The 27,514-nt window shown below is 39.5% G+C and overlaps 1 protein-coding gene across 1 annotated transcript in view; it reads left to right on the top strand.

Annotated features, from left to right (window-relative positions):
* Fat3 (FAT atypical cadherin 3) overlaps positions 1 to 27,514 on the top strand; it is a 610,786-nt gene that overhangs the window by 530,597 nt on the left and 52,675 nt on the right. The window contains exons 11-14 of the mRNA XM_076843882.2: positions 1,144 to 1,340; positions 2,213 to 2,366; positions 4,385 to 4,618; positions 26,127 to 26,516. Of these exons, the coding sequence (XP_076699997.2) occupies positions 1,144 to 1,340; positions 2,213 to 2,366; positions 4,385 to 4,618; positions 26,127 to 26,516 (975 nt within the window). The remainder of the gene's footprint in view (positions 1 to 1,143; positions 1,341 to 2,212; positions 2,367 to 4,384; positions 4,619 to 26,126; positions 26,517 to 27,514) is intronic.

Below are 27,514 nucleotides of genomic sequence, written 5' to 3'. Positions count from 1 at the left end.
AATCCCTGATGGAGTGAGTTAGCAGTTTCTTTATATTTAAGTTTCATTTTACTGTTTTCATTGAGTTGTGTTTTGGTTTTGCCTATAAGAACTCAGCCCCATGACCTCCTAATTAATTATTTTAACTATTATCGACCTTTCCCTCTAGAATGTGAGCTTACCATCAAAGCAGGATTTTTTGCTGGTTTTGCCCACTGCTGTAGCTCTGTTGTCTAGAACCAACCGAGGCCTAATAGATGATAAATATATTTGCACAATGCTGAATTGGATGAGATAGTGATCTTCCAACTCGACTCTGGACTTCTTGCTAGTTTTCTTCAGCCCAATCTTTTCCAGTGTTTGAATTGGCAAGATTTCCCTCTTAGGGAAGGTCAAGGTAGTTTTCTTTCCTCTTCCTACCGTGTGCTGCGCTACTTTGTCTCTGTAGTTTAATGAAGTGGAAAAGTAATATGACTGGGACCACTGTCAGTGTTTCGGCATCATAAAATGCTGTTCCGCTTCATCTCTTCTACTTTTCTTCCACTTTTACCAGCTTCACTCTGATACATTTGATCTAATTGCAGCGCTTATCTTTGGACCGCTCTTTAAATGACCCCTCGTTAGGGCTATTTAATACTAATGGGTCTTCCTCTGTCGTGTAAACTTTTCTCCCCAAACTCCAGTCCTTATGAGCAGAGCACAGCTGTATGATAAAGCCTTCATTAAAAGATTCCTTAATAGAACTGACTGCCTTTTCTTGATTGCATAATCAACAGCTAATGAAATTGTCTTGGTAACAAGAACTATAGTGTATTACAGCCTCTCTTGAGACCAAGTGGAAAGACAATTGTATCATCCCAAGAAGACGATTGATTGTCACAGTTTGAATTTGATTTTCCTTAAGGGGAACTAAACAAGAGATCATCTCCAGTTTCTCTAAGTGGATTTTATTCTCTTGAAAAAAGTTGCTGTTTTACTTTCCACATAAGCTAAGCATATAAATATCATGCTTTGCTGTCAGGGAATCCAAGGGAGTGTCTTTTGTTTTAGTACCATAAATGCTACAGTGTGAGGGGCACTTGGGTGCACCCCCCATGGCCTCGCAGGGTGGTGCAGACCAAGGCATTTTATTGCTCATCTTCAGAAGCTCTCTTTTCCTTGCAGGAGGAAACCCCCGAGGAAGGTTTGCCCTGGGCCTGGTACAAAGTGAATGGAAGGTATATGTGAAGAGACCTTTAGATAGAGAAGAACAGGACATTTACTTTCTCAATATCACTGCCACCGATGGGCTCTTTGTCACACAGGCCATGGTGGAAGTGACCGTCAGTGATGTAAACGACAATAGCCCAGTGTGTGATCAGGTGAGTTAAAGCTCTGGGAGATAGAGTTCTTCTGTTTACTCTGTGTCTCTAAAATTAAATTCAAAACCCATTTCACTTTTTCTCTTAAGGCCAGGATACCTTCTTCTCTTACCTCCAGTTGATTAAGACCTCTAATTGGACACAAGAGGGTAGGAGGTAGAGGCAAGGATAAAATGTTCTAAACAGGAAGACGATAATAGATAGCAAGACCAGGTATCCAATTTTGTCCCCTCTCCTCTGAAAAACACAATAAAAACAAAATAGCAAGTCTTAAAATTAAATGATTTTTAAGTGATTCATAAAGGACCTTAAAACTTCTGTCTAAATCACTGGTATCATGAAAGAGAAATGGACTGCTACTCCCCATTTGGCTAACTGTTTATGTAAGTTCACATGGCTGGTTAGTGTCAATGCTGAATACAGATTCCCAGGCTCCTCATCCTACAGTTTTCCATTACTGTATAAAATACAATGTTGACACAAGGTGCTGTACGAGATTTCATTTCCTTTGTTACTTCTAATAAATCACAATTTATGGTTTTTCTCACCATGTAGGTCAAAAGACAATATTAGTGTTCTGTAGCTTAGAAAAGTGGTGTATGTAGATTTTATCTCTCATTTCAAGTGTTAGTAGTGACTCTTTAAAGAATTGAAAAGAATCCCAGGAACTGACCTAACATTCCTATGTGCATATATGAATATACCACAGTGAATCTCACCACTATGCATATCCACAATGCACTAATTTTAAAAAAGAGAAAACTGTTGGTGAATGATAAAACCAGTAGAGTGTTTAAGAAGTGAAATTTAAAAAAAAAAATCATGTCCCACAAATACTAATGATTTGATTACTCTTGTTCACCTTTTCCCAGTCTTCATATACAGCATTATTCCCCGAAGATATTCCATCAAATAAAATCATACTGAAGGTCAGTGCCAAGGATGCCGACATTGGATCCAATGGAGATATACGATACTCACTTTATGGATCTGGAAGCAATGAATTTTTTCTAGATGCAGAAAGTGGTAAGTTGAAATCTATTCTTTGGGTAAATGCCATTGTTTGTCCACAAAAGAAGCTAAACTCTCATGTGGTCTTGTCACTGGTGTGACATCCAAGAGTGTTGGTAGGATGCTCATCATCTAGGGCTCTAAGAAACAACAAGAAGACATGGCATGCAAATATGGAACTACACAGGCTTTATTTGGTTCACAAAATTTACCTATACCTTACCTATGTTTATTAGCATCAAGTATCACATCTCTCTATTTTTTTTTTTTCTCATGTCTGTGAGTTAAGAGGAATCACAGCTCCAATGTAGTTGCCATGCAAGCTGGGGAGTAATGCATAATAAGGAGAGTTTCTTCATTTTGAATTCCCTTTCAAATCCCTTTCTGATTCTTATTAACATAGTTGTCAAGTTTTATTAAGCATTCCTGCCTAGTTTCTCCAAACCTTTGAGTGAATTTAGGTGAAATTTATAAGGTAAAACATTATGTAAACTAAGGGCAGTTGCCAACATTGAAGGCCAGAGCTAAGGGAAAAGTCATTTTCTACAGAGGCAAATTATGAATTGGATGGTTCATCCGGTGGTCTTTTTAAATGCACTGTAAAGATTGAATAGCTTGCATTTTGCCAGCGTTAAGTTAGTCATAGTGAACAATAACTAGTTTTCGAAAAGGTAATGACTCTTCGTTGAAACACTCCCAAGATCCATTATGGAAGAGCTGACTTAGCGGCATGGGCATATACTAGTTAGCTATTTGAGCCCCATGATAATTATTCAGACAGTAACATTTATTGAGTAGCTAGTGGACATGAAATTCCTTGAGCATGGGTTGTTTTCTTTTTCTTGGAGCCTACCACACAAATCCCACGAAGTATTTTGTCTTCCAGTAGGAAAGACAGGAAAGTAAACCCTAATGAAAGGTGTACCCAGAAGAAATATAAAGGAACTTGCATCTGGGCCCATTGGAAGAAGTAGCCAATATGGTGATGAGATGGAACTGTTTAAAGAAGGACCAGAATTTGAATTGATTCCTGGAGCTAAACCAGGACACTGCAGGTTAATAGGGACAGCATGAACGGAGAGCACAGCAAACCCAGCGAATGTTGAGCACAAAAGTGACAGTAAAAACAACTTTAAGCCCGATCATAGAGGGCCTTGAATGTCCCACTGAAGAGCCACTAGTGGCTTTTTGAATAGGAGAGGGAAATGAGCCCAGCCGTGTTTGAGAACTAGCTGGCTGCATGAGCGAAGCCATAGGAGGAACTGCCTTATAAACCCAGGTGGCTTAGTCCAAATGCCTACCAATTTTATTGAAGAGTAATAATATTTCACAAGTCATGCTTTTACTAATTTGCATTCATTTAAGTTTATCACTGTGTCTGTTGTCATTTTCTATTGAAACTTAGCAGCAAAAACTCTCCATGGGGGCTGCTGATAAGTTCCTACACAGCTTTTTCAGTGGTAAAAGCTGATGTATCACCACTCCACATCACCTTCCAAATGGCTGCTGCTCTAGAGCTCCTCAGGTTTCCCACATACACCTGATGCCTCCCCCAGTAACCACTGACCTTCTCACAGCCCAGAATAATTGTGGTCCTTCAAAACCATAATTTGGCTTGCCTTATAAAAATTGAATATCAGGAAGCAAAGAGTTTGCCCTCCTGGATCTATAGGTTAGTGACATTACTGACCATCAGACAACTAGAGACATCAGTCCATGCTTTGTGCTTTTCTACTGAGGTTCTCTGTGTGGCCAAAAGAAAGAACCTATAACAACCATGTTTTGAAAAGAGATTAATTAATTGACTTGAAGGTTATGCAGTTGGTTGATTGTTGTATCCATAATTCCATAATTTTCCCCTGGTACCTAAAAGAAAGTGAAAATGATCTATTTGTTTGATTAATGGAGAACTTGAGCCAAGTCTCCTTGGTCCTTCTTGGATTTCAAATCCTTTATATGATTAGTTCTCCGTTTTTCAAAGTAAGACAGTTTTTGAAAAGCCAAATCAACCATAATGTCATTTCCTTTCACAGGTGAGTTAAAAACCTTGTCTCTATTGGACCGGGAGAGGGTCCCAGTGTACAACCTCATCACCAGGGCCACTGATGGGGGTGGCAGGTTCTGCCAGTCCGACATCCACCTGATTCTAGAAGACGTGAATGATAATCCCCCTCTGTTTTCTTCTGACCACTACAACACCTGTGTCTATGAGAACACAGCCACCAAGGCTCTGTTGACCAGAGTGCAAGCTGTAGACCCCGACATTGGTAAGTCAGTTGCACTGGCCAAGTGTCTCCCTGTTCACTCAACTGGACACCTTGTCTCTAGGGGTGGCTTTCCCTTTAGTTTGGTTAGGACCTTCCCTCAGCCCTCTTGGTGGTCTACCACAAGAACATGGGCATTAAACCACATTTAAGGTCTTCAGTGAGTGCATTACTTATGCATGGGAAAATTCTCTATGTTTGTCCTACCTACTTTTCCTAGAGTTTGAAGAGGAGATACTATGAATTCCTTTACCTTTTAACAAAGTGTTCGGGTGGGGTTTTTTAAAAACCTTTTGAATAAAAACAATAGCTTTCTTACTTGCCCGTTCCTCCTAAACATAGTTAAAATGCTGTGTTGTATGGCAGGGAGAATTCATTTCCATTTCTATGAAGAATTGCATCACATGCTTCAGCTGAAATATGACAATCTAGATTTATTGTAGTGCCCCATAGTGCAAAGACCAATTACTAAATGTGCTGCCAGTTCAATGTGGACTTTTTTTTAACTGCCATTTTCCAGAGTATTTTTGTCACTTATAAACTGACATTGCTAGGCAGAGTTGAGGGATGGGGAGATAAGAAGGAATTAGAACTGAAAGTTGCTAATAAAGTTTGTGTTCAAATCCACTTTACATAATGAGATGATGAGTTAGAAAAGACTAGAGTTAATTGCTAGATAGACCTTCTGAGAATGCATAAGTTATTGAGGTGACTACATGATGGAATATAAATACGAAAGGGCATACAGAAGCCTCTTGGTTGTGCATTTTAAGAGTCGTAAATCAGAGGACTAAAGAATGATGGGGCGGGTCTGCTATGCTAAGCAGACCTTTATATAATTCAGTATCTTATTGCTTAATTCTTAGTTGAAATAAAAATTATTGGGCTAATGGAAAAGTAAATACATGATAATTAGTTGAAAACAAACGTAGTGCCCAGGATCTCTGCATATTTCCCCTTAGAGAAATTAGTTGGCTACACTGAATGATTGCTTTTACCACATTAGCATAATTTCTGAGCTGAGAACTAACCTTTTAAAAGTATGCATATTATTGTAAATAAATTACAAATAAATAGAAAAAGACTCTTTTATTGGTATGTAATTGTGTGGTACCTACAAATACTTTTTTAAAAAGAAGATTTAGAAAGCATTCTCTGGACTCTTATTAGCAGACTTTTAGGGAAAAGAAGATAGAATTAATGCAAATGAATCTTCTAATCATTTTAAATTTTATTTTGAGAATGGGTAGTTAGATGAAATTTTAAAAGCTAAAAAAAAAAATGGAGTTTTTCTATTCAATCCCTTCACAAAGGAATCAGGTGTCCTCAAGCTGTGGTAGAATGGATGCGAAGTCAAATTAGTGCACATGATGCTTCAGACAATGCAGGGACAAGACCGGAGTGTGACTGACTCACAGATTTGGCACTTGGAGCTGTTTTACAACTTGTGGTGAAGAATATACAGTTAGCCATGTCCTCCTTTCACCACTTCTGAGTCAACTGGCCAGATTGGGCGCTGGAGTGGAAGAAATGTCTAGACTCAGGTCATTTAATAGGGCAGAGAAGACAAAGACTTTAAAGGACCAAAACCAGGATGAGGACTTTACTACACCTCCACCTGCTCCTGAGTAAAAGGCTTATGTGCACAGCTTCAAATGGAGACAGAGGTCACAGGTGCTGCTGACACGTGTGTATGAAGTCGATTCATGATCCCATCAGTCTTAGGAACAAGTTCAGTGAAAGATGCCAGATTTGGGGTTATTTTCTCAGTTTTTGTCAATCTTAGCTTCAAAAAGTAAAAGAACTAAGATAACTGGGGAAGAGCAAATAACACCCTAAGAAACACAAACTTAGCTCCTACTGAGTTCCTGGCACCAGGCTGAGGGAGTGACTGGGAGTCTTGGTTGGAGCTTGCAGGAGATTTCAGCAGCAGTAGCATCAGTCTGAGCTGCCGTCAAATAAATGCCAACATTATCCAGAATCCCTGTGTGTCATTGACTCATGACTTGTGACCTTGTCATTAGTGGCCTGAACGAAACACTTCTAACTCAAGAATAATAACCATTTCTCTGTCTTTCACAAGGGATCATAGGCTAGTAGAGGCTGTGCTCTAAGATTACCAGGTTGTTGAGTGCCGAAGTCATTTTGGGATCAAAGTGAACCTCTGACTGGAATCTGAGTTCAGGCACAAATGGCCTTTAGACTGAATATAGCTTTCTGGAACCTTTAGCTTTACACACACAGTATTCAAAAGGGTTCAAATTAGTTGTCATTATTTAAAAGTCAGATTTTTATTTGAAATTTACATGTGTGGCATTTTATAAAAATAATAACACTTAGAAGGCCCTGCCATTTCAGGGGCACAGGTCTCACAATGGTTTAATAAACAGCACCTGCCTCCTTGATCTCCACCACAAGTCTCTCCTTCCCTATGGCCAGCCACTTGGCTTACTTATGTTACCACCTGACCTCACTTTCAAACCCTTTTCTAAAGTGACAAGAAAATTTCTGATTTTTTTAAAAAGTTTTATTTTAAAATAATTAAATGGCAGGAGGTGAAGGACCTCTTTCCCCTGAGCCCTTCACCCATGGTAACCTCTTGCCTAATTGTAGTACATTATCAAAACCAGGAAATTCACATAAGTGCATCCTTCCAGCTTGTTCAGATCTCAGCACACATTCCTGCAAGTGAACAGTTTTTGAACAGTTTTTGAACAGTTTTATCATTTCTGCAGCTTCAGGTAAGCACACCACATTTCCACATGAGATCCCCTCATGCTATCCCTTTGTAGCCACACCCACCTCCTTCCTGAACCTCCTTCTCCACCTCTATCTCTTGGCAATCACTAATTTTCATATCTATAATCTTCTTATTTCAGAAATGTTATTTAAATGAAATCACACATTCTGTAACCTTTTTTTTTTCCTCTTGAGATTTGTTCAAGTTGCCTAATTAGTTTTGAAGAACATTGACTTCATTAGTGTAAATAACAGGGATGCTTGGTTCATGAAACTTCTTTTGTTATGCATATTTCTTTCCCAAGTAGAAAAATATTTTACCAGTGCTGTAATATGAATGTTTGCACCCTTCAAAAATTCGAATGTTGGCATACACCTATAATCCTAGCAGTTTAGGAGGCTGAAGCAGGAGTATCACAATTTCAAAGCCAGCCTTAGCAACTTAACAAGGCTCTAAACAGCTTAGCAAGATTCTGTCTCAAAATTGTAAGTAAAATAAAAATAAATGGGCTGGGATGTGACTCCATGGTCAAGTGCCCTTGAGATTCAATCCCTGGTAACAACAACAACAACCACAAAAATTTATATATTGAAATCTATCCCTCCCTCCAAATGGTATTAAGAGAAGAAGTCTTTGGGAGATGGTTAAGTCATAGAAGTGGAACCAAATTGAATTAATGCCTTATAAAAGAGACTTGAGAAGCCTGTTTGCCCACCTCACCTTGGGAGGATGCATAAAATATACCATTATGAGGAATGGGCCCTCACCAGACACCAAGCCTGCTAATGATTTGAACTTGGAATTCCCAGCCTCCAAACCACCAGCAATAAATATATTGTGATTATGAATTACTCAATTTAAGCTATTTTGTTTTTGCAGTCTAAATGGATCAAGATAGCCATCATTTGACTACACTATATATATAATGTTACTATAACTTGCAGAGAAAAGACAAAGATATAATGCATCTGAAATCTGATTCCATGACTTCATTAGTTCAAAGCCCTTACCATGAGATGTTAAACCTACCTAAGCTGACTTTCTGAATTTAAAGCATATTATTGCTTTGAGCCAAACAACTCTTTTCCTATGAATTATTCATAATGAACCAACATCAATGTTAGAGTAACTGCCTAGGTCAGGAGTAAAATAAAAAACAGAGGAAGTCAAGATAATTTTAACACCCATTTATGAGTTCTAAGAAATGATATGGCAACTGTCTAGATTTTAAGACACGTATTAAGTTCTCAGTTTTCCTGTAAAATGAAAATATCTTCAAACTCATAAACTATAGATGCAACTTCATGACCCAACATTTACAAAACTTTAATCCTTTCAATAAAGACAAGAAGAACTTTTGCTGCATTACCACTTTGGTACTAATGTCCTGTGATTTAGTCTATCTCTTCATAGTAGAATTTGTTCCCAGGTTCCTCATTTTGAGAATGTTTTTAAATTAGCCAAAGAAATATGCAGTAATGAGGATCAAAAATTCTGCAAGCATTTTAGGCAAAATGACATTTAAATAAAATGTAAATTTGTACTGGGAAATTATGCTGCTGTCCATAATTTATTAACAGGTCAATTTTGGAATATTTGAGATGTGAAAGGATCATATTTTTTCCCCTAGGATAAGAGACAGAAAGTAAGGAAATGTTCTAATGAGCAACTCTGTTCTTTCTGGTAAAATATTTCCTGCAAGGTTTGGAATACCTTTCAGAGTTTTCAGAGGAACTTAGAGGATCAGAAAGTACATTACAGTTACTTTCCATTCAACTGAATAAATATTTAGTGAGAAGCTAAGCAGTAAGCACCACAGAAGGAACAGCAAAGCTCTCAGAGATGAGGGACATGCAGCGACAGGCACAAATGGTACGCAGTGATAAAGTCAGGAACCGGGAACACACCCTCAGTAAAGGGCAGAGGTCCAAAACAGAGAGGATGTCAGCAGTCTGGGATGGGAAGGCATTCAGGAGTGAATGAAGAACATGAAGATAAAGTCACAAAGTAGGCACAGTGTGGGCCCAACTAAATAGTTAGGAAACACCATGTTGTCCAGGACAGATGAGAGAGAGAGATGAGGGGAAAAATACACTTAGGTCAGTCAGTGGAAAAGAACTGCCAAGCAGTTTCTAGAAAACAAACAAACAAACAAACCTGTTCTGGGTTTGGGGAATGTACTAGAATAAGAGATTCCAAAGTGGGTTGGAACAATTGAATTTAGAGCATGGGGAAAGCTCCTAGGAGGATATTGAGGAAGACCACAAGGGCCAATGAGAGCACTGGCTTTAGTACTTAGAAAATGAAAGGATCAGAGGAAAGCCAGATTGATATTTCAAAGGTGAAATCTGCAGCTTTTGGCAACTTGACGGGCTGATAGCAAGGTAGAGAGACTGCTCAAGGTTCCAACCATGGACACCAGGCAAGGGTACTGCATGAACAAAAATTGCACAGGTGGTCTAAAGCAAGACCTAGTGCAGACAGAAAGGTGGAAACTTGGGTACACATTGGTGGGGATAACATATACCTCCATAAAGAAGTCAGGAGTTAGGAGAAGTTTGTTAAACATGAAAGAATAGAAGGTCTTATAGTCATGATGGGGAACAGGAAATACAAATGAACATTCTAAGGAAAATATAAGAATATTATTGAAAAATTGCATCTGTAAGGTAGTGATATGGTGAGTATTAGTCCAGCACAGGTCCCCATAAGGACATTAAAATATAAATAATGAAGTTTCAACAGGGGCATCTCAAGGAGTGGTATTAGCATTTAAGTTGAGTCTTACGAGTTTGAGGCTTGAACTTAGACAAAGAATAGAAAGAAGAAGTAGTAACAGAGAAAGGGAGCAAGGAAAAGATGAAGACTGTATTATTCAGGATAGACTTGGCTTGTCTGAGGTAAATTTTAAAGTCTCAGTGGCTTAGCACAGGAACAGTTTAATTCTTGCTCATAGAAAGGACAGATTGGTGGGAATCCAATCTTGTCACCACTACCTTCTTGACCTTTAGCCTCCAAAGTCACCACAATAAGGAATAGGAGAGGTGAAGAGAGCATGCTAGCTCTCGGCTGCCTCACCCTGGGAGAGCCCCAAGTCACCAGAAATGATTACACAGCTGACCCAGCTGCACAGGAGGCTGGGAGACATAAGGGAGTTCTTGGGCGGTTGTGGAGGCAGACAGCAAGAGGGAATGAATTGTGTCTGCCGTAATGGTGAGGGCAGAAAAGGGCAACTGGTATGTCCCAAAGACAAGGAGAAAATGACATTGCTCAAATGGGTAGGGAGTGTTAGCCTCAGCAATATGGAAGGACCATTTAGCCTTAGAAATGAAAGAAAAGGGAGAACAGAAAGTAAACAATTGAAACCTAAATAAAGAAATTAAAAGGGAGATGCAGAGCAAAACCCAATAGGAGCACACTTCTGCCCTCGGTCATCTGCATACAGTCAGTGGTTCTATCGCCTCAGGCCAGCAGAACAGCAGCTGCACTGGGTGCTGGGGTTCAGGGAGTATTCCAGGGGTGAGGTGAGATGTAAGAGGAAGGCAACAGACCTGAGGAAGGGAAATATTCCTGAGGGCTCTGCAGGCTCAGGTCACGTGGCTATGGTGGGTCCAGTCTGTAGAATGAATTGCATTAACAGAAAATATAAAAAATGCTGAGTCTTCCAGAATGATGTCCTTCCCCTAAAATTAGTTAGATTATAAGAAAAAGACCCAGAAAACTACCCTCTTGGCAGAACTTTTCTGTTTTGATCTGATCATGTGACTTTGCTGCCCTTGGATCCTCTATTCTAGGCTGACATTCACTATTATAATCTAAGTTTGCTGTCCACAGTGGAATTCATACACCAAGTATTTCATGAGGCAGGTGGTGTCATGGTCCTTGTGCTCGGCTCTAGTGGTGTAGGCAGAAGCTGAATTGAACTTGTTTTTCCAAAGCTCGGATCTTGTAAGAGGCTGTGATGAGCTTGCCCAGGGCCTTGGTGTGGCGGTTGCTCTAGATCAACAGCTCCTCAGGAAGGAGGGGGAAGGCACTCAAATGAGAGGAATGTGCTTTACAAAAGTAGTCACTGAATGTTGTTAGAAACAGAACTCTTTACAAAACCATCTTAACTGAACCTTTACAGTTGTTTTCCTGCCTCTTCCAGCTCATCCTAGCCTTTTCTAGGACTTCCACTTTTTGAGAGCCATAAAAACAAAACAAAACAAAACAAAACAAAATGTAGAGGTGAGATGAGTCCAAAGGAAAATGTTGAAAATGAGATGCTGGAACTCTAATGAGAAATTACGTAAGTGCCCTGGGTTTACAGTTCCTGCATCTTCCTGAGACAGAGCCTGAGAAGTGCTGCTCATAGCAAGCTGTGAGAATGAGAGATGCTCACTCATCCACACTGGGACTCTGGATGTTGTGCTTCAGACTGAATGGCCAAAGCAAAGTTCCGACTCCCTGTGGCAGGGTTTAATTTTAAATCTTCTATCATCTGATTTTCTGACTTCATGAAGAAAAAAAGAATATATATATATATATGTGTGTGTGTGTGTGTGTGTGTGTGTGTGTGTGTGTGTGTGTTTTCAAAATTTACTCTCTGAAACTCCAGTCTATTGAGGCCTTGCTAAATATATTACCACTTGCACTGGATCTCAAAAAAAAAACAAAAGAAGCGCACCTAAAAGAAGAGGTAAATTTTGAAGCATTCATTGCCTTCAGCATCAAGATGTGAGGAACCAGGTAGAGGGGCAATCTGTGGAATTGGGAAGGAATTGGCTTTATCCATCTGTGCCACGATAGAGGCATGTAAATATCCTGCCAGTTCTTCCTTTTGGGATTCAAAGGTTGTATCCCAGCTGAAACAGCACCCCAGTTTCCTCTGGATCTTGTTGGTCAGCCACAGGGATATCCTCAAATGCTGGTCAGGGACATATCTAGTAATCAGATTGTCCAAGAGGCTACATAGATGTGGGAAAACACTGGATGATTAGCACCTTGTGACCCTGAGCAAGTCTTTGGCATCCCTGTGCCTCAAGTTCCTCTTCCACAATGTGAGAATAACAGTATCTCACTTTGATAACTTCAAAAGGTCAATGTGACATTTGCCTAAGCATGAAGGGCAAAGCTCTTTGAACTGGTAAGGCCATGTTTTCCTACTGGAGATAGCTTTCCTTGCTTCAAACTCCCATAGCACTTTATGATTATCCTGGCATGGGACGATTGCTTGTGTGGCTCTTCTCTACCAATCTCAAACCCTCCCAGGCAAGATCCATGCTTAATAAGAACTTTAAAGGATAATAATCATAATGTGGCTATTAGTATCTACTTTTGCAGGTTCTATGCCATACCAGGCACTGTGCCAAATGCTTTAGATACATTATTTCCATTTCTCAAAACACCCCTATATGTTAGCATTTTTTTGTTCTATTTAATGTATGAATAAACTCTGAGGAGTTAAGTAAGTTGCTCTGAGCAATAAGCTAGTTAGCAGAAGGGGCTACAGACATTATGAAAAGGGACTCAAGAGGGTTGGTGAACAGATATCCAACTGATAAGGATACTATAGTTCAAGGCAGCAGTTCTCAAATGTGGTCCCTGGTAGCAGTGTCACCTGGGGGTGGGTTATAAATGCAAACTCTGAGTAAGAGACTCTAGACTAATGGCTCTCAGAAGTTGTCAGGCATCAGAGTCATTTGTTGAAACCCACATTGCTAGGCCTCTCCCTCAGTTTCTGACTGAACGGTGATCTGATAATTTACATTTCAGACTAGTTCCTAGGTGATGTTGGTGCTACTATTCCCAGAACCACACTTTGAGAACCACTTGCTTAGAAATTCTTAATAGTTTTTGTGTCATGAATACCTTGACAGAGGTGATACTACAGATGTCCCTCAGAATAATGTTTTACAACTTGTGAAACAAAATGAAAAGATTACAAATACAATAAATGTATCTGGCTATTTTCTAAAGTGGTTATATAGTAACATAAATTTTTTTCTCCAACACATGAAATAATAAGACTAGCATAATAGGTCAGGTAACTGCCATATTTCAAAGTAGTGTTAAGCAAAGTTGTGTGCAGCAATCATAGAAGAAGAAGAAGAAAATACCTGTGGTTTTTATTGGTTACAAAATCAGAGGTGCTGCTCCTACCATGGTGCTTTGTTGCCTTCATGGATAATTGAATGTGGTGCCAAATCAGTTCCAGGTTAGTGAAAAGAAAATGTCAGTTATTTTCTCCTGTGGTAGTTGCATCTATCTTGACCCTCCATGAGCCCCACCTCCTGGTACTCTTGCCTCTCCCTTGAGAGTGGGCTGTACTTACTGACTCACTTTCAATGCACAGAATATGGCAGAAATAATGCTGTCACCTTTGAAATTAGGTTATAGAAAGACTTGAACTCAGCATGGGCATGCCTTCTATATTAGTCTGCTGGGACTACCATAACAAAATACCACAGAGTCCTGGTGGCTTAAAAAAAGAAATATATTTTTTCACAGTTCTGGAGTCTGGAAATCCCCATGTGAGAACATGACGAGAAGGCAGTTGTCTGTGAACTAGGTAGAGAGCCTTCACCAAAACCTGGCTGATGCTAACACACTGAATTTTTAAAAGATAATAATCATAATGTGTGTTAGCTTCAGCTAGGTTCTGGTGAGGGCTCTCTACCTAGTTTACAGATAACTTCCTTCTCGCTGCCACAGTCTGGCTGCAGCAAAATAACCGGGGGGTGACGAGCAACTTGTGTAGATTGATACAGCAGGAGTGGGGCCATTTATTGTAGGACAGGAGGGGTATATATACATTACACACAGCTTATCTTAATTAACATAAACCAGATACAGCAGTCAACCAATAAGGAATCTCCACACTTAATGGCTCGCTGGCGTTACTTCACAAATCACTCCCTCTGGCAAAATGCCAAGTGCCAGCTTGACTTGTTTACAGACCCTAACACTTGCTATGTCCTCACATGACCTTTCCTAGGTGCCCATGGATAGAGAGAGAGAGAGAGAGAGAGAGAGAGAGAGAGACAAAGAGACAGAGAGAGATCTTTTTTCCTCCTCTTATAAGGCCCCATCCTATCATATTAATATTAAGATAGCACCCTTATGACCTTTATTACCACCTAAAAGACTTATCTCAATACACATTCTCATTGGAGATTTAAGATTCAACATATAGCTTTTAAGAGGAACACAGTTCAGTCCATAGCACTCTTTCTCACTCTCTCTTGAGTCTCTCACTGCAGGGGGAGACAACCACAGTGTTGTGTGGCTGAGAGAGACCCACCTGGCATGGGATTAAGATGCACCAACAACTACACAAGTGAGCTTGAAAGTGGAGCCCCAACTCCCTTCACTTAACCCATTAAATAAAACCATGGCCCTGTATGACAGCTTGCCTGCAACTTCATAAGAAACCTTGATCTAAAGACAGTCAGCTAAGCCACATATGAACTTGTGTCCCATAGAGTCCATGAAATAATAAATATGTTACTTTGTGCTGCTGTGTTCTGGGGTAATATGACATAACTCAATAATATAGAATTAATACACTAATGCAAGTTCATAAGCATCCTGAATTCTGTCCTTAAGAATCTTCTAGAATAGTCATTGTCTTTCCACAGGCTCCCCTCTCTGAGAAACTTGGGCACTCATCCAAATCAGTGCAATCAAAGCAGGGACCACCCTTTGGGAGGACCAGTGCAGCCCCATGGGGATCAGAGCTGCTGGGGCATGGCAGGGCACAGGTGATGATATGATAATTACTGCCAGCTGCTCCTTTCCTGTGCTCTCAGGGACTCTCTGGGGCATGAGATTCAGTCCACCTGCAGAAATCATAGTTCTAGTAAGTCTTAGTGTATCACCACTGAAAAGATCCTGAGACAAAATCCAGTTTCTGAGGATTGAATTGAGGCTCAGGAAGAATACTTACCCAGGATGACTTAGTTGCCTAACTGAATCTGAAAGGAGGATGTCATCACCTTGGGGCAACACATTTTTCTATATTCCAGTAATTTCTACTGGAAAAGGTTTCAAGAGATTCAGTTCTGATTTCAGCTTCTCTTACGTGTCATATAGTCTATGCTTTGCTTAATGCTTAGAAGTCGTTACCTCTAAGCCTCTAGGTCAGCGATTTAATGTGTGTTTTCTTTTTCCTTCCACAAAGCTCTGTTATTCTCCAAAGTGTTAAATCTTTGAAGGTGGCTGAAGGACTATTAAAATGTCAGTAAAAGTTAAATAACCCTCCCTGAAGACGGAGAGACATGAGTCATTGAGTCATTCCCTAGAGGACGTTATGGTCAAAGCCTTTTGTCTGTTGTAGATATCAAAAAATATAATCCTATGTTAGAAGCCTTTCTCCAGAGAGCTTGAAAAACTTACACATGTAATCTTAACTTTGAAAAGAACAGATCTTGGTACTTTTACCAGCAGACAGGGAAACTGAGGTTCAAAGTGGTTGTAGCTCCTTCCAAGGCATCTGTTAAATGGATAGTGGATATCAAAGCGATCTGGGCCCCATTAAGCCCTCCCTGAAATCTTTCCCTTCTACCAATATTAGGACCCCCTTCTTCAGTGCATGCAGCTAGATGGCAGGACTGTGACAGCCTGCCATTTCTGTGTCACATTGGCCTGTCACTTTGCAAAGTGTCATCATAGAGTGGCTTTGGGATGAGACCTGATTAAATATTCCAGCTCCTTCTTTACTAGTGCTGTCTTACATTCTCCAACCCTTCTGAATACCCACTTCCCCTCTGGTACTGGTTATCAGCCCTGACTGTACATCTGAATCCCCCGGGGAGCTTTAAAAAACAAACAAAATAAATAAACAGGCAAGCGCTTCTTCTCCAAAATCAGACTGAGATGGGGCTGGACATTTTTCCCCCTGTGTGACTGTGATGTCTTGCTTAATTTAGGAGTCTTCGTTTTTGACAATTGTATGTTATTGCTATTATTACGCTTTTTAAAATCCAATTTCTCCCAAGCAGGGCTCAAAACACTAGTTGTCAAATGAAACAATAATTCCTTCCAGAAAGGGGTATCTTAGGCAAGCATTGGCAGGAATTCTTCATCTCCAATGGTTAGGCACAGTGGTGGTTTCTCATGCGCTCCCTTGTTCACATGCCACCTCATTTGTAGATGCCGCATGTTAGTAACAGGTCCCTTAGCTGCTCAGTTGGATCAGTCCTAATCCAATACAGAGCAATGCAGGAATGGATTTAAGAGGTGAGCAGTGTAGGGCTAAGGATGTGGCTCAGTGGTAGAGTGTTTGCTGAGCATGCATGAGACCCCTGGGTTTGATCCCCAGAACTGCAGGTGTGGAGAGGGGGTGAGTAGACTGGTTAGAGAATATTACCCACTCCTTGGCATTTTGTGCAGAAATACCAAGGACCTCTAGCTTTGACTTTCTGCCTCTTCGGGGCATATTGATACTCAGTGGGGCATGCTTATCAGTTTTACCACAGGATATATGCTGTCACTTCCCCCTGTGAGGTCTCCCTGACAGGCACAATTATGTTGTCCATCATCTGCTGGTGAGCACTTTTAATACTTCTCACATATTACAAAACACTTCCCACTCACACCCTCTCCAACTTGTTCCTTCCAAGCTTCCTAATTCTCTCTTGCCTAATTTATTCATCAACTTAGTCCCAGTTTCCAGTTCACTCCAGCTATAATTGGTTATAATAGCTCTGGCAACTTGTAGTCAGCTCTGAAAAAAAGACAGTTTCAGCTTCTACCATTCTGAACTTAAGATTTAGCAATAACAAACCCTTAACCCACCTGTGGATGAGGATACTTTGCAATTTTAGCATCCATGCCTTCACATGTATCTCCTAAAAAGCCCTTTCTTCCTCTCAAATTTCCACTTTGGTATTCCTGACAACTTCTACTTTTCTTTCATGACTCAATTTATTTGTTTACTTCCCTGGGATATTTCCTTGGCCACCCCTCTCCATAATCAACCCTATATAGATTTGTTTCCCAAGCAATGAGAACCAGTGTGGGTAGAGGTGTTGGGAGACACTCTTCTTTGCATCGCCAATGCCTGCCATGCAGCAGGAGTTCTTCAGTATTTATTAGATAAATCAATGAATTGATCCAGTGGTCACACTTAGTGGCCCATATAGAGAACCTTTTGAGTATAATTGTTGAGTTGTGGTCCAGCCCAGAAGTCCTGTGCACCAATAAAGTTTTTAATACTTAATTGAATAATTAATTTACTTACATTTTTACAATTCCAGGCATAATGCTAAGCTATAGATAGTTGCAAGAGTTTATCTGCAGCCGAACTGTAGCTTTTTAGGTTATCATACAAGACAGTCTCACCCAGCAAAGGGGTCGGCTCCATGGGTGTGCAGCCTGTGTAGTCCAAGAGGGCCCCATGCTTGGAAAAGCCTGTTCTTGCTTTAATGCTCAGCCTGTGGCTGTGTTCACTGCTTTATATTTTTTATACAAGAAGTGTGCATTTTAATTTTGCAAGGAAACCCACAACCATGTTGTCAGTCCTAGCGGGAGATCTGCTTTCATTTCACTTGGCAGGTCCTCTAGAGATTTTTGGTGCAGTTCTTAGGATCTCCCTGACTCTGTGACTGCTACTGCCTTGTATCTTATTTTGACTATTCAAAAAGCCAAGGAGCTATTGACCCCAGGAGTTGGTATTCTGCCCTGAGGAATGTGCCAGCTTTAGTCATCACTCAATGAAAAAAAAACTTTTAAATGGTACTTTAAACAGAAGTAATTAGAGAGTCTATTTAAAAGTACAGTAATTGCTAACTTAAAAAGCATTGCTAATTCTATGGACCTCCTTATAGTAACTTTGTGTTTTATTTCATATCATCCAAAGGCATATTTCAAAGATAAAAAAAAAAGCAGTCAGTTTGATCTGTTTGACTATAATGGGATTCCTTTCACAAAGGATGAGAGAAGAATTTTAGGTTACCCATTTTCTTTAACTGCTTAATTTGAGTGTAAAAATTAGTTTTAAAAATATTCCTTGAAATAATTTTATAATTAAATCTTTGACAAAAGTGATTTTTAAAGTAATGTCTATCTTTCTGAAGATGAACTAAAAGGAAAAATGGAAATACCCAGAAGAAAAGCCTATACAATACATATCTTTTTCTATAATTATGTCAAATGGTATGTATGTTGAGAATTAAATTGGATTGGAAAATAACTTGAAAACTTGACTGTTCTCTAAAATTGATATTAAAGAATTATTTTCCATATACATGATTTTTATAATAGTTATTTTACTTATTATATATATGTTCTGTGCCCTGTGTAAAACCCAGAAAAATAAGCAAAAAGGAAAAATAACATTTTTACCATGGGGACCATTTTGATTACTTGAAGTGCCTTCTTCCTTTTGGCTGTACAAAGTGAACTCATAAACTATATATTGTTTGGTACATGATTTTTTTCACTAACTTACAGACATATTTCCAAATCATTATATATTCTTTTATATTCTTTGACATTTTATGTACTAACATATATATAGAGAGAAGGTACCATAATTTATTTAACTGATCCTCACTATAGAAAATCTAATGATTATTATCTTTTTAACAATAACTTTTTATATATTTACAAATGTTTTATATAGATTTTTTTAGATATTCCTGATTTCTCTACATTGCACCCTCTGGGCGTTTTTAAATTATTTTAACACATAAATTTACAGTGGGCATATGTACAATATCTGCATCACCTGCACAGGTTCATAATCATGATTGTATACTTGCTTTGGTCCTTGGTTGTTTCCTCTGCAATTCAACATTTACCACTCTTTGTGTGCCTGGCTCTGTGCTCAATACTTGACATAAAAATGAATAAGAACAGTCCCTCATCCAAAAGGTACATTAATCTAGTAGGAGAGAGGACACACATACAATTAATGATAATGCAAAAATAATATTAAGGAATCAAAGAGAAGGAAGTAACTAAGGACACAAAGCAAGCTGTTCCAGAGGAGACCCCACAAAGAGAATGTAGGGTTTTTTTTCTTTTTTAAGAGAGAGAGAGAGGAGAGAGAGAGAGAGAGAGAGAGAGAGAGATTTTTTTTTTTTAATATTTATTTTTCAGTTTTCGGTGGACACAACATCTTTACTTCTTTTTTTTTTTTTTTTTTTTTTTTTTTTTTTTTTTTTTTTTTTTAATGTGATGCTGAGGATTGAACCCAGCACCCCAAGCATGCCAGGCGAGAACGTTACCGCTTGAGCCACATCCCCAGCCCTGAATGTAGGGTTTTGACAAGAGAGCAAGGGACAACATTCTCAGTAGAAAGCAAATCAGGAACACAGGCCTGGAGAAGTAAATATTCACAGTGTCTTGGATCATGACTGGAGTGGAATAACACAATGGATGGGGAACAGGAGATGACAACAGAAGGATGGGTTATGGCCAGATATAAAGGACTGGAGTTCGATCATCAAAACTTTTTGCTTCTGTCTATAAGAATTGAGAAGTCAGTGACTGTCTTAGCCCATTTTCTGTTGCCATAACTAAATACCGTGGATTGGGTACTTTATAAAACCCCATGGTTCTGGAGGCTGGGAGGTCAAAGGACCATGTTTGGTAAAGGCCTTTTACTGGTGGTAACTCTGCAGTGTCCCAAGGCAGGGAAGGACATCAAATGGCAAAACAGAACCAAAGTGGCTTTAACAGACCCACTCTAAAGATAACCCACTAACAATTAATTTATTAATCCATTAACGTGTTAATCCACTCACAAGGGCAGAGTCCTCATGACCTAATCACCCCATACCTGTTAATGGCACACAGTGAAAATTGAAGTCCAACATGAGGTTTGGTGGAATCAATAAAGCCATAGAAGTGACTATTCCCAGCTGCTGGAGAAAGCCTGGATCCAGAGTTCTAGGAACTCCACTGTGGTGAAGTTGGCCAGGAGGGGATATGCCCTGTGGTTGTTGGCAATTAGGACTCTTGGAACAGTTCAGTTGAGAGGGAATGAGAGCCTTGGGAGTCTTGCCACAGGATATTCAAGAAACACCTCAGAGACACATTCAAAAGAACCTGGTGTTCTAGTTCATATGAGAGGGAAGTTGGGAGAAGACACATAGCAAACTCTCAACTACCTAGTTAAGTAATTCCTCATCAAGGTGCTGTGCTCCTAGAGTTAGGGATGATGCCTTTGGGTCCCACATTTCCCAACTCATATTTGCATGCCAAAAGTGATCACACAAGCAGGTGGCACTTGGGAAATCTTTATTAAATGGAAGGGTGATATCCAGTATTTCCTGTGAAAAAGATAGAAACATTCCATTTTTTCAAAAGAAACAGCACTGTCTTAGGATAAGACCATAGCAAAGAAACACAATGACATATTCAAGAACCAAATCTTTGTTTATCATTTTTCTTCAAAGGATAATCCTTTTAGCTTAAATAAGAACATGACTTAATCACCAAGCCTGGGTCATAAAGGCTGTGGAATCTAAATATGTATGCAGTTTTGATCACTGATAAATAGGCATTAATAAAATGCAGGAGTAAGTACTGGCTCAGAGACAAGTTACTAGGTGGCCTGGGGTCTAGGGTCAGGGAACCAACTGCAATGGGATATGAAGGAACTTGGAGGGTGATTGAAATGCACTGTATCTTGATGGGAGCATAGAGTAAACATAGGGTTCCATAATGTAAACATTTGTTGGAATTCAGGAGCTGGACCCTTAAAATGTATTCCTGTTGTTATATGTAAATCATGACATCTCAATGAAATTAATAGAAAAATAAACAAAAATTGTTGAAATTGCTTCAAATTATTTCTTCTTCAGTTACCTACTCCATATAAATGTCTTTGTAAAAGTCAGTTTATAGCAATTTAGTACCAACCACATTATTGCCACCTATAAGCCAGATTCTGTGAAGGTGATGGGGGACACAGAATTCAATGTACAGACAAGGCTCTGCACAGAGGGAGTCAGAGCAGCTGCCAGTGTAAGACACCAAAATGAACATAGCATAGCATAGCTCTTGATAGCTTTGAAACGTGGGGATCCTAATCTCAGGAAGAAGGGAGAAAAAAATTGCCTAAAGGCCAGATCAAAATAATCTCGATACATTTTTTTGTATTGGTGATTCTGGTCATTTGGTTTCACTCTGATTCTAATATCTCTGACATTCTCATATATACAGCTGAGCTACTCTGACATGGGGCTAGATCCATGGAGATGATCCTAATACTGGGGGTTATTTCTCACTGAAGCATAAAACTATATGCTTGTATATCTAAGCTATACAAATGGATTTTGAAAGATTAATCAAATGATACTAATATGCTATGTTAAGCTTTCTTCCCATCCAGAAGATTCCAGTAGCTCATTATGATCCAGCTTAAAGCAGATTTTTCCTTTGTGGATATCAGCCAGAAACTTAATGAGCAGTTGGGTAGAGAGGGTATTCCACTGGAAACAGTAATGAAACCAGCTCTATTTGTTGAATTTGAAAATAGGTTGTGGTACTGGAAGATAATCTCAGATCTCAGCTCACCTGGGATCTGCCACTCTTACCCAGTGAAGACCCAGTGAAGTTCAGTGATCTGCCCAAATACATGTGTGTAGTTTGCTCAGATCATAGGCTAGAGGGAAAATCTTTTGTCTTTAAGATTGGACCATACCGCTTTAATTTTAAAGTATTTAAAACCTGACTTTTCATACCATAGTGATGCATGCATACTCATTTTTATAGGAGCACAATTGCCAGTAGCCAAACTAACAGCCTAAGTGTTATCAACAGATGAATGGATAAAGAAAATGTGTATATATACACAATGAAGTCTTATTGACTCATAAGAAAAAAAATAAGTTATATAATTTGTAAAAAAAAAAAATAGATGGAACTAGAGACAATCATGTTAAGCAAAATGTGCCAAACTCAGAAGGTCAAGGGTCATATGTTTTCTCTCCTATATGGAAACTAGACAGGAAAAAGGAAAAGATAGGTGGGAAAGCAAGAATTCTGTGAAAATCAAAGGGAGATCAGTAGAGGAAAGTGACCAGGGGGTGTGAGGAGGAAAGAGAGATGAGAAGTGCTGGTGAGGGATATTGACCAAATTATATTGTTACATTGTGTGCATGAAACAACAAATTTCATCATTATGTAAAACTATAATATACCAATAAAAAATGTAGAAAGAGGGAAAAAAATCTTGACTTTTGTGCCAGTGCATGTCCAGAGGTTCATCTTCCCCTTTGGCCAAATTGAGAGAAACCTAGACGCCATTTCAAAGCTTTCCAAAAGAAAAAATATAGATGTGGCAGCCCATCCCAGGATTTCACAGCTTTCCCTGCAGAGCTATCTATGTGCTATTTCTTTCCTCCAACACCATTCCATAAAAATGCCACTATATATTACTTCCTTTGAGCAAATATGGATTTTAATCATCCTGTTTTTATTTGATTTTAATCCTATAAAATTCTGCTTGCTCCATTTGCCTCAGTTAACACACAAAAACTTCACTTCTAATGAAAGTCAAACTTCTCTTGGTAGCCAGGCATTTTAGCATTTTAAGAAGCTAAGTAGCTCCATCCTCATTAAATTAGGCTCAAATTGGAGAAGAGAATTACATACTTAAAAACACAAATGCCAAATGATGGATTAATGTTATACCTTAATGTAACACATTGTGACATGAAGTAGGAGCATTAGACCAATTAGGAAGCAAGTCTTCTCCTCGGGTTCATCTTTTCTGCTGGATATGTAGTAAAAGGATGGCAATTTGAAGAATGGCATTTATCAAGCCCCTTCGGAAAGAAAGTTTCCCCTTTAGTGACATGACCTGAATTTATTGAACAAAGGCAGCACCGCATCTCCTGATAACATAGCAAAGACTCACTAAAAGTACTGCCACTGCATTGACATTTATCTTGTGACCTTATTTCTGAAAAATATTGAAATCCATTGTGATTGTGTCTAAACTGTGGTTTTAATGTGGTCTAGAAATCTATCTCAATTTTTTTCCTTGAGAACTAGCAAATCCTAAGTGGTGTCATTTGGCAGGGGTTTATTATTATTAATAATATTATTTGCATGTTTGTCCCCTGTCCCTTGCTATTCTGGTCTTGCTTTCATGTCAGTCTGATTATAACAGAGAGAAGGGGGCAACAATAAATCTCCTAGCTCCTCCTGGTGCAAATGCCAAAGATACTGTCAGAAGTAAAATGTATGGAGAGATATGTATGGGGAGTGTGGGTCAGCAATTTGCTGTGTGCGGGGAAGGGATAGTTTTCTGCTAGGGTAAAACGGAAAAATCCTGTCACTGGGTTTAAATTAGCAGAATATGCCTGGAGGGGAGCCATGATCTTTGTGTGGCTGATTAATGTCAGCCTTGTAAGCAGCACTCTAACAACAGGGCTAGCCCGCTGAGCAGGGATCTCCGCAAACAGGGCATCTCATGCTTAGGGCATCAGAATCCAGCCAAGTGCCTCTGAAGAGATCTGGAAGGGAAATGGGGAAGGTCTGGAACACTGGCGATGATATTTTTAATTATACTGGAGCTGTTTGTCCTAATGAAGGAAGCACAGGCAGCCACTAAATGTACTTTCCTTTCAGGCTCTGCTGCTGTAAAGAGTGGCAGAGTGCAAATCCAACCCCCTGCTTGTTCTAATTCAACCCTGTTTCAGAACAGTGTGTCAGAAATTACCTTCCTGCATAAACTAATCTTTGGGGCTGAATAGGTGAGATATCCAGGTACAGATCTCCTAAAATCCCTAAAAAGTTCACCCCAGGGACTTTTTAGGTGAACAATTTAATCATGCAGCTACTCTAGAAAACAGCCAGAAAGCATCCCTAAGACTTCTGCTCTAGAGCCTTATTTCAGGAGACTTTAAGAGAAAAAGAAAGCCCTCTTGTTTTCAATACCAGCACAAATAAAACCTGAGGTTGATGTTTATATATTACAGCGTAGTTGTTTTGAAAGAGAAATAAAAGTAAATGATGAAACTTTGGGGGAAAAAAAAATGGACTCTCTGGAATGGAACCAAGAAAAAGCTCTCTGTGTCAACCTTTTGGTTAAAGCCACATAATACGATTTATGTCATCCCCTTCAGATATATGATTTTATTGGTTTGCTGGGAATTGGGGTTTAAGGAAAATTGTATGTTGGGAGAGTAAAATGTTTAACTCTTGTTGTTGTAGAATGCCTGCCCCCTTGGTAAGGTATCCTAAGAGTAAAAATATAATAATAATTAAAAGCATAGCTAGACCCTCCCCTCTAAGATCCTATGTTCTAGAGTTCCATATTTCACAAAGACACTTTTGGGTGGTTGTCATAGCAAAGACGCCAACTGACATCTGTCTTCATAAAGAGCCTTTAGCATCATATGGCACTTTACTCCTACAAAGTTGTTACATTTTCCTTCTTATAAAGCAGAATGACTAAAGCAAATTTGTGATTAATACCATTTTCAAGTGCTGAGATCCTCCATACAAAATAGTTATATCAATCTTTAACCCAATCATCATTCAGTAAATTGTTGGTTGTTGATGGATATTTCCTAGTTGAAGTGTTTTAGCTCTCGTATGTGTTAAGATGGTGTTTTGGTAACTACATGAATTTTTTTAAAATCACAAAGCTAGAAAGTTCCCTCAGACTACATCTGCTCCCCTCCTTGATGGAATGTTCCAGGGTCCCCTACCCCTTAGATTCCTTTATCCCCCTAAACTCCCTCATGACTTCACCCATTCTCATGGATTTGCATGTTATTTGTCTACTGATGACATTCAGATTTATAGCTCCAGCTTGGGCTTCTCCATCTAACTCTGGTCTCTTCTACCTAACTTCTCACTTGAACTCTCCACTGAATATCAAATACCCATCTCAAACTTAATCTTCATAGGGTTTCTGGTCTTTTATCCAAAATCCAGTCCTCTTGCATCCCTCTCCTTCTCAGCAAGTCATAATTCCATCTCTCTAGTTGCTCAGGTCAAAACTAAAAGTCATCCTGGAAGCTTCTTTCTCTTCCATTCCATATCCTACCAGCTCCAGAATCAGAAAACATTCTTTTCTCATGGCTCCTAGTTCAGAATCTGGAACTCCCTCACCTACAAGCTCAGACTGGAACCCCATCCCTTATCACCACTCCTGGCACCATCATCCCTATTCCAGCCACCATTGTTACAACCGTGTAATCCTGCAAGGGTTTGCTGAGTGGTGGATCTGCTTCTGCTCTGACTGCCCTTCAGTCTGTACACAACCAGAAGCTCAAGGGATCCAGTTAATTTCTAAGCCACATCCTATGACTCTCCTCTCAAAATCCTCCAGTGGTTTCCACCTCCCTGCCATGACCCACGGGAATGTAAAAACTTTCTTAAGAAATGTTATATTCTCACCCATTGCTGGAACTTCTAGCACCTAGAATTGTGCCTGGTAGATTCTGAATAAATATTTCTTGAAGTCATTAATTATATTACTAGTTAGTTTCTGTTTATCTTTCTGTGTCACATTTTTACCCATGTATCTATTAGTATTTGAAACTTTTTCTTAAAATTTGTTTTGGACAGGGGAGTTATACATTAACAGTAACCAATGAATTCTGATATTTATTGTCGATATTTTCCCAGTTTTTAAAGGTTTTAATTTAGTTGTATTTTTTTTAACAAACTGAAGCTTTCATTTCTGTGGTACCACAGCTATTTTTGTAATGATTATTTTTCTCTGGGTGGCCCTTTAAAACTCAGCAAAACATTCATATTTTAGTGCAGAGCATCTAGCTATGTTCTTTTCTGCTCACATTCTTGTGCCACCTCCCACAGGCATCAACAGGAAGGTTGTGTACTCCCTGGCGGACTCAGCCAACGGGTTCTTCTCCATTGACAGTTCGTCTGGCATCATCAGCCTGGAGCAGCAACTGGACCGAGAGCAGCAGTCTTCTTACAACATCACTGTGCGGGCCACTGACCAGAGTCCTGGACAGTCCCTTTCCTCTTTTGCCACGGTCACCATCACTGTCCTGGACATTAATGACAACCCGCCTGTGTTTGAGAGGAGGGACTACCTGGTAACTGTGCCTGAGGATACCTCCCCTGGCACCCAAGTCCTTGCTGTTTTTGCCACTAGCAAAGATATTGGCACCAATGCTGAGATTACATATCTCATCCGGTCTGGCAATGAGCAGGGAAAATTTAGAATCAACCCAAAGACAGGTGGGTAAATAGCAGCCAACCAAGAATGCAGAGCCTCACAATGTCCTGCTTCTCCTCCAACTCAAACTCCCCTTCTTAGTGGGCTCTTTTTCCTCCTCCTTCCTCCCTTACAAGGAAAGCAGGTGTTCTGCTGGCTAAGTCTCCAGCACTCTGCTTCTAAGAATACCCCTGATAAATTTCAGGCTTCTTGCTGTGGACTTACTTGGCAAAACTTGACCCTAGGTTTGGCTTCAAGATTTCTATCAAGGAAGGTTTGGGAGGAGCAATGTGCTTCCTCCATGGACAATGTGCTTCCCTAGAGGAAGCACATTGAGAAGAAGTAGTATTTGCATTCTGAACATGAACACACCCATGTGTGTTTGTGTGTGTATTTCATTTGGATCATATGTGCTGGAAAATTATCCTAGAGATGAGCTTCCACCTGCCTCTGTCCATATTTAGACTGTGCTTTGTGGTCACTGGCCAAGGAGGACATTGGTCATGATCTACACCGGTGACCTGCAGGCTTTACCACACCAGCACCCCACATAGACTCTACCAATTGGTGGACATAGCACTGCATTTAAGCCCTGCTCATTCCTCCTGATTAGAACATCATTGTTTCTCACCGCACTCTTCAAACTTTAGAGGGGATGTGCAGCATCACCTAGGGAAAATATGCCTAGAAGCCAAAAAAACAAAAAACAAAAAACAAAAAAAAAACCAAATACAGCCCTTGGGCTTAATCTTTAATAGAGAGTTAATAAATTGTAGAGGCATTTTAGGGTAAGTAAAGAGGGTTATTCAGAAAAGGTGTTTGTATATTCTTGGAAGGCTAAGCATACTACTCTTGTGTTTTCATAGAATTTGTATTTTTATTTGAAAGCCCTTTTGTGGATATTCTTATTTGTTAAACAATCCTCCTGTGGATAGGCAAGGTGCCTCACATTTTGTAAATAAGGAAAATGAGACTCTCACATCTTCCCACCTTTTAGCCTATTTCCCTCATCACCTGAGGA

The sequence above is a fragment of the Callospermophilus lateralis genome, chromosome 2, assembly GCF_048772815.1.
Source record: "Callospermophilus lateralis isolate mCalLat2 chromosome 2, mCalLat2.hap1, whole genome shotgun sequence".
Lineage (NCBI taxonomy): Eukaryota > Metazoa > Chordata > Mammalia > Rodentia > Sciuridae > Callospermophilus > Callospermophilus lateralis.
The sequence above is the reverse complement of the archived record's forward strand: the minus strand, read 5'-3'. Positions and strand labels throughout refer to the sequence as shown.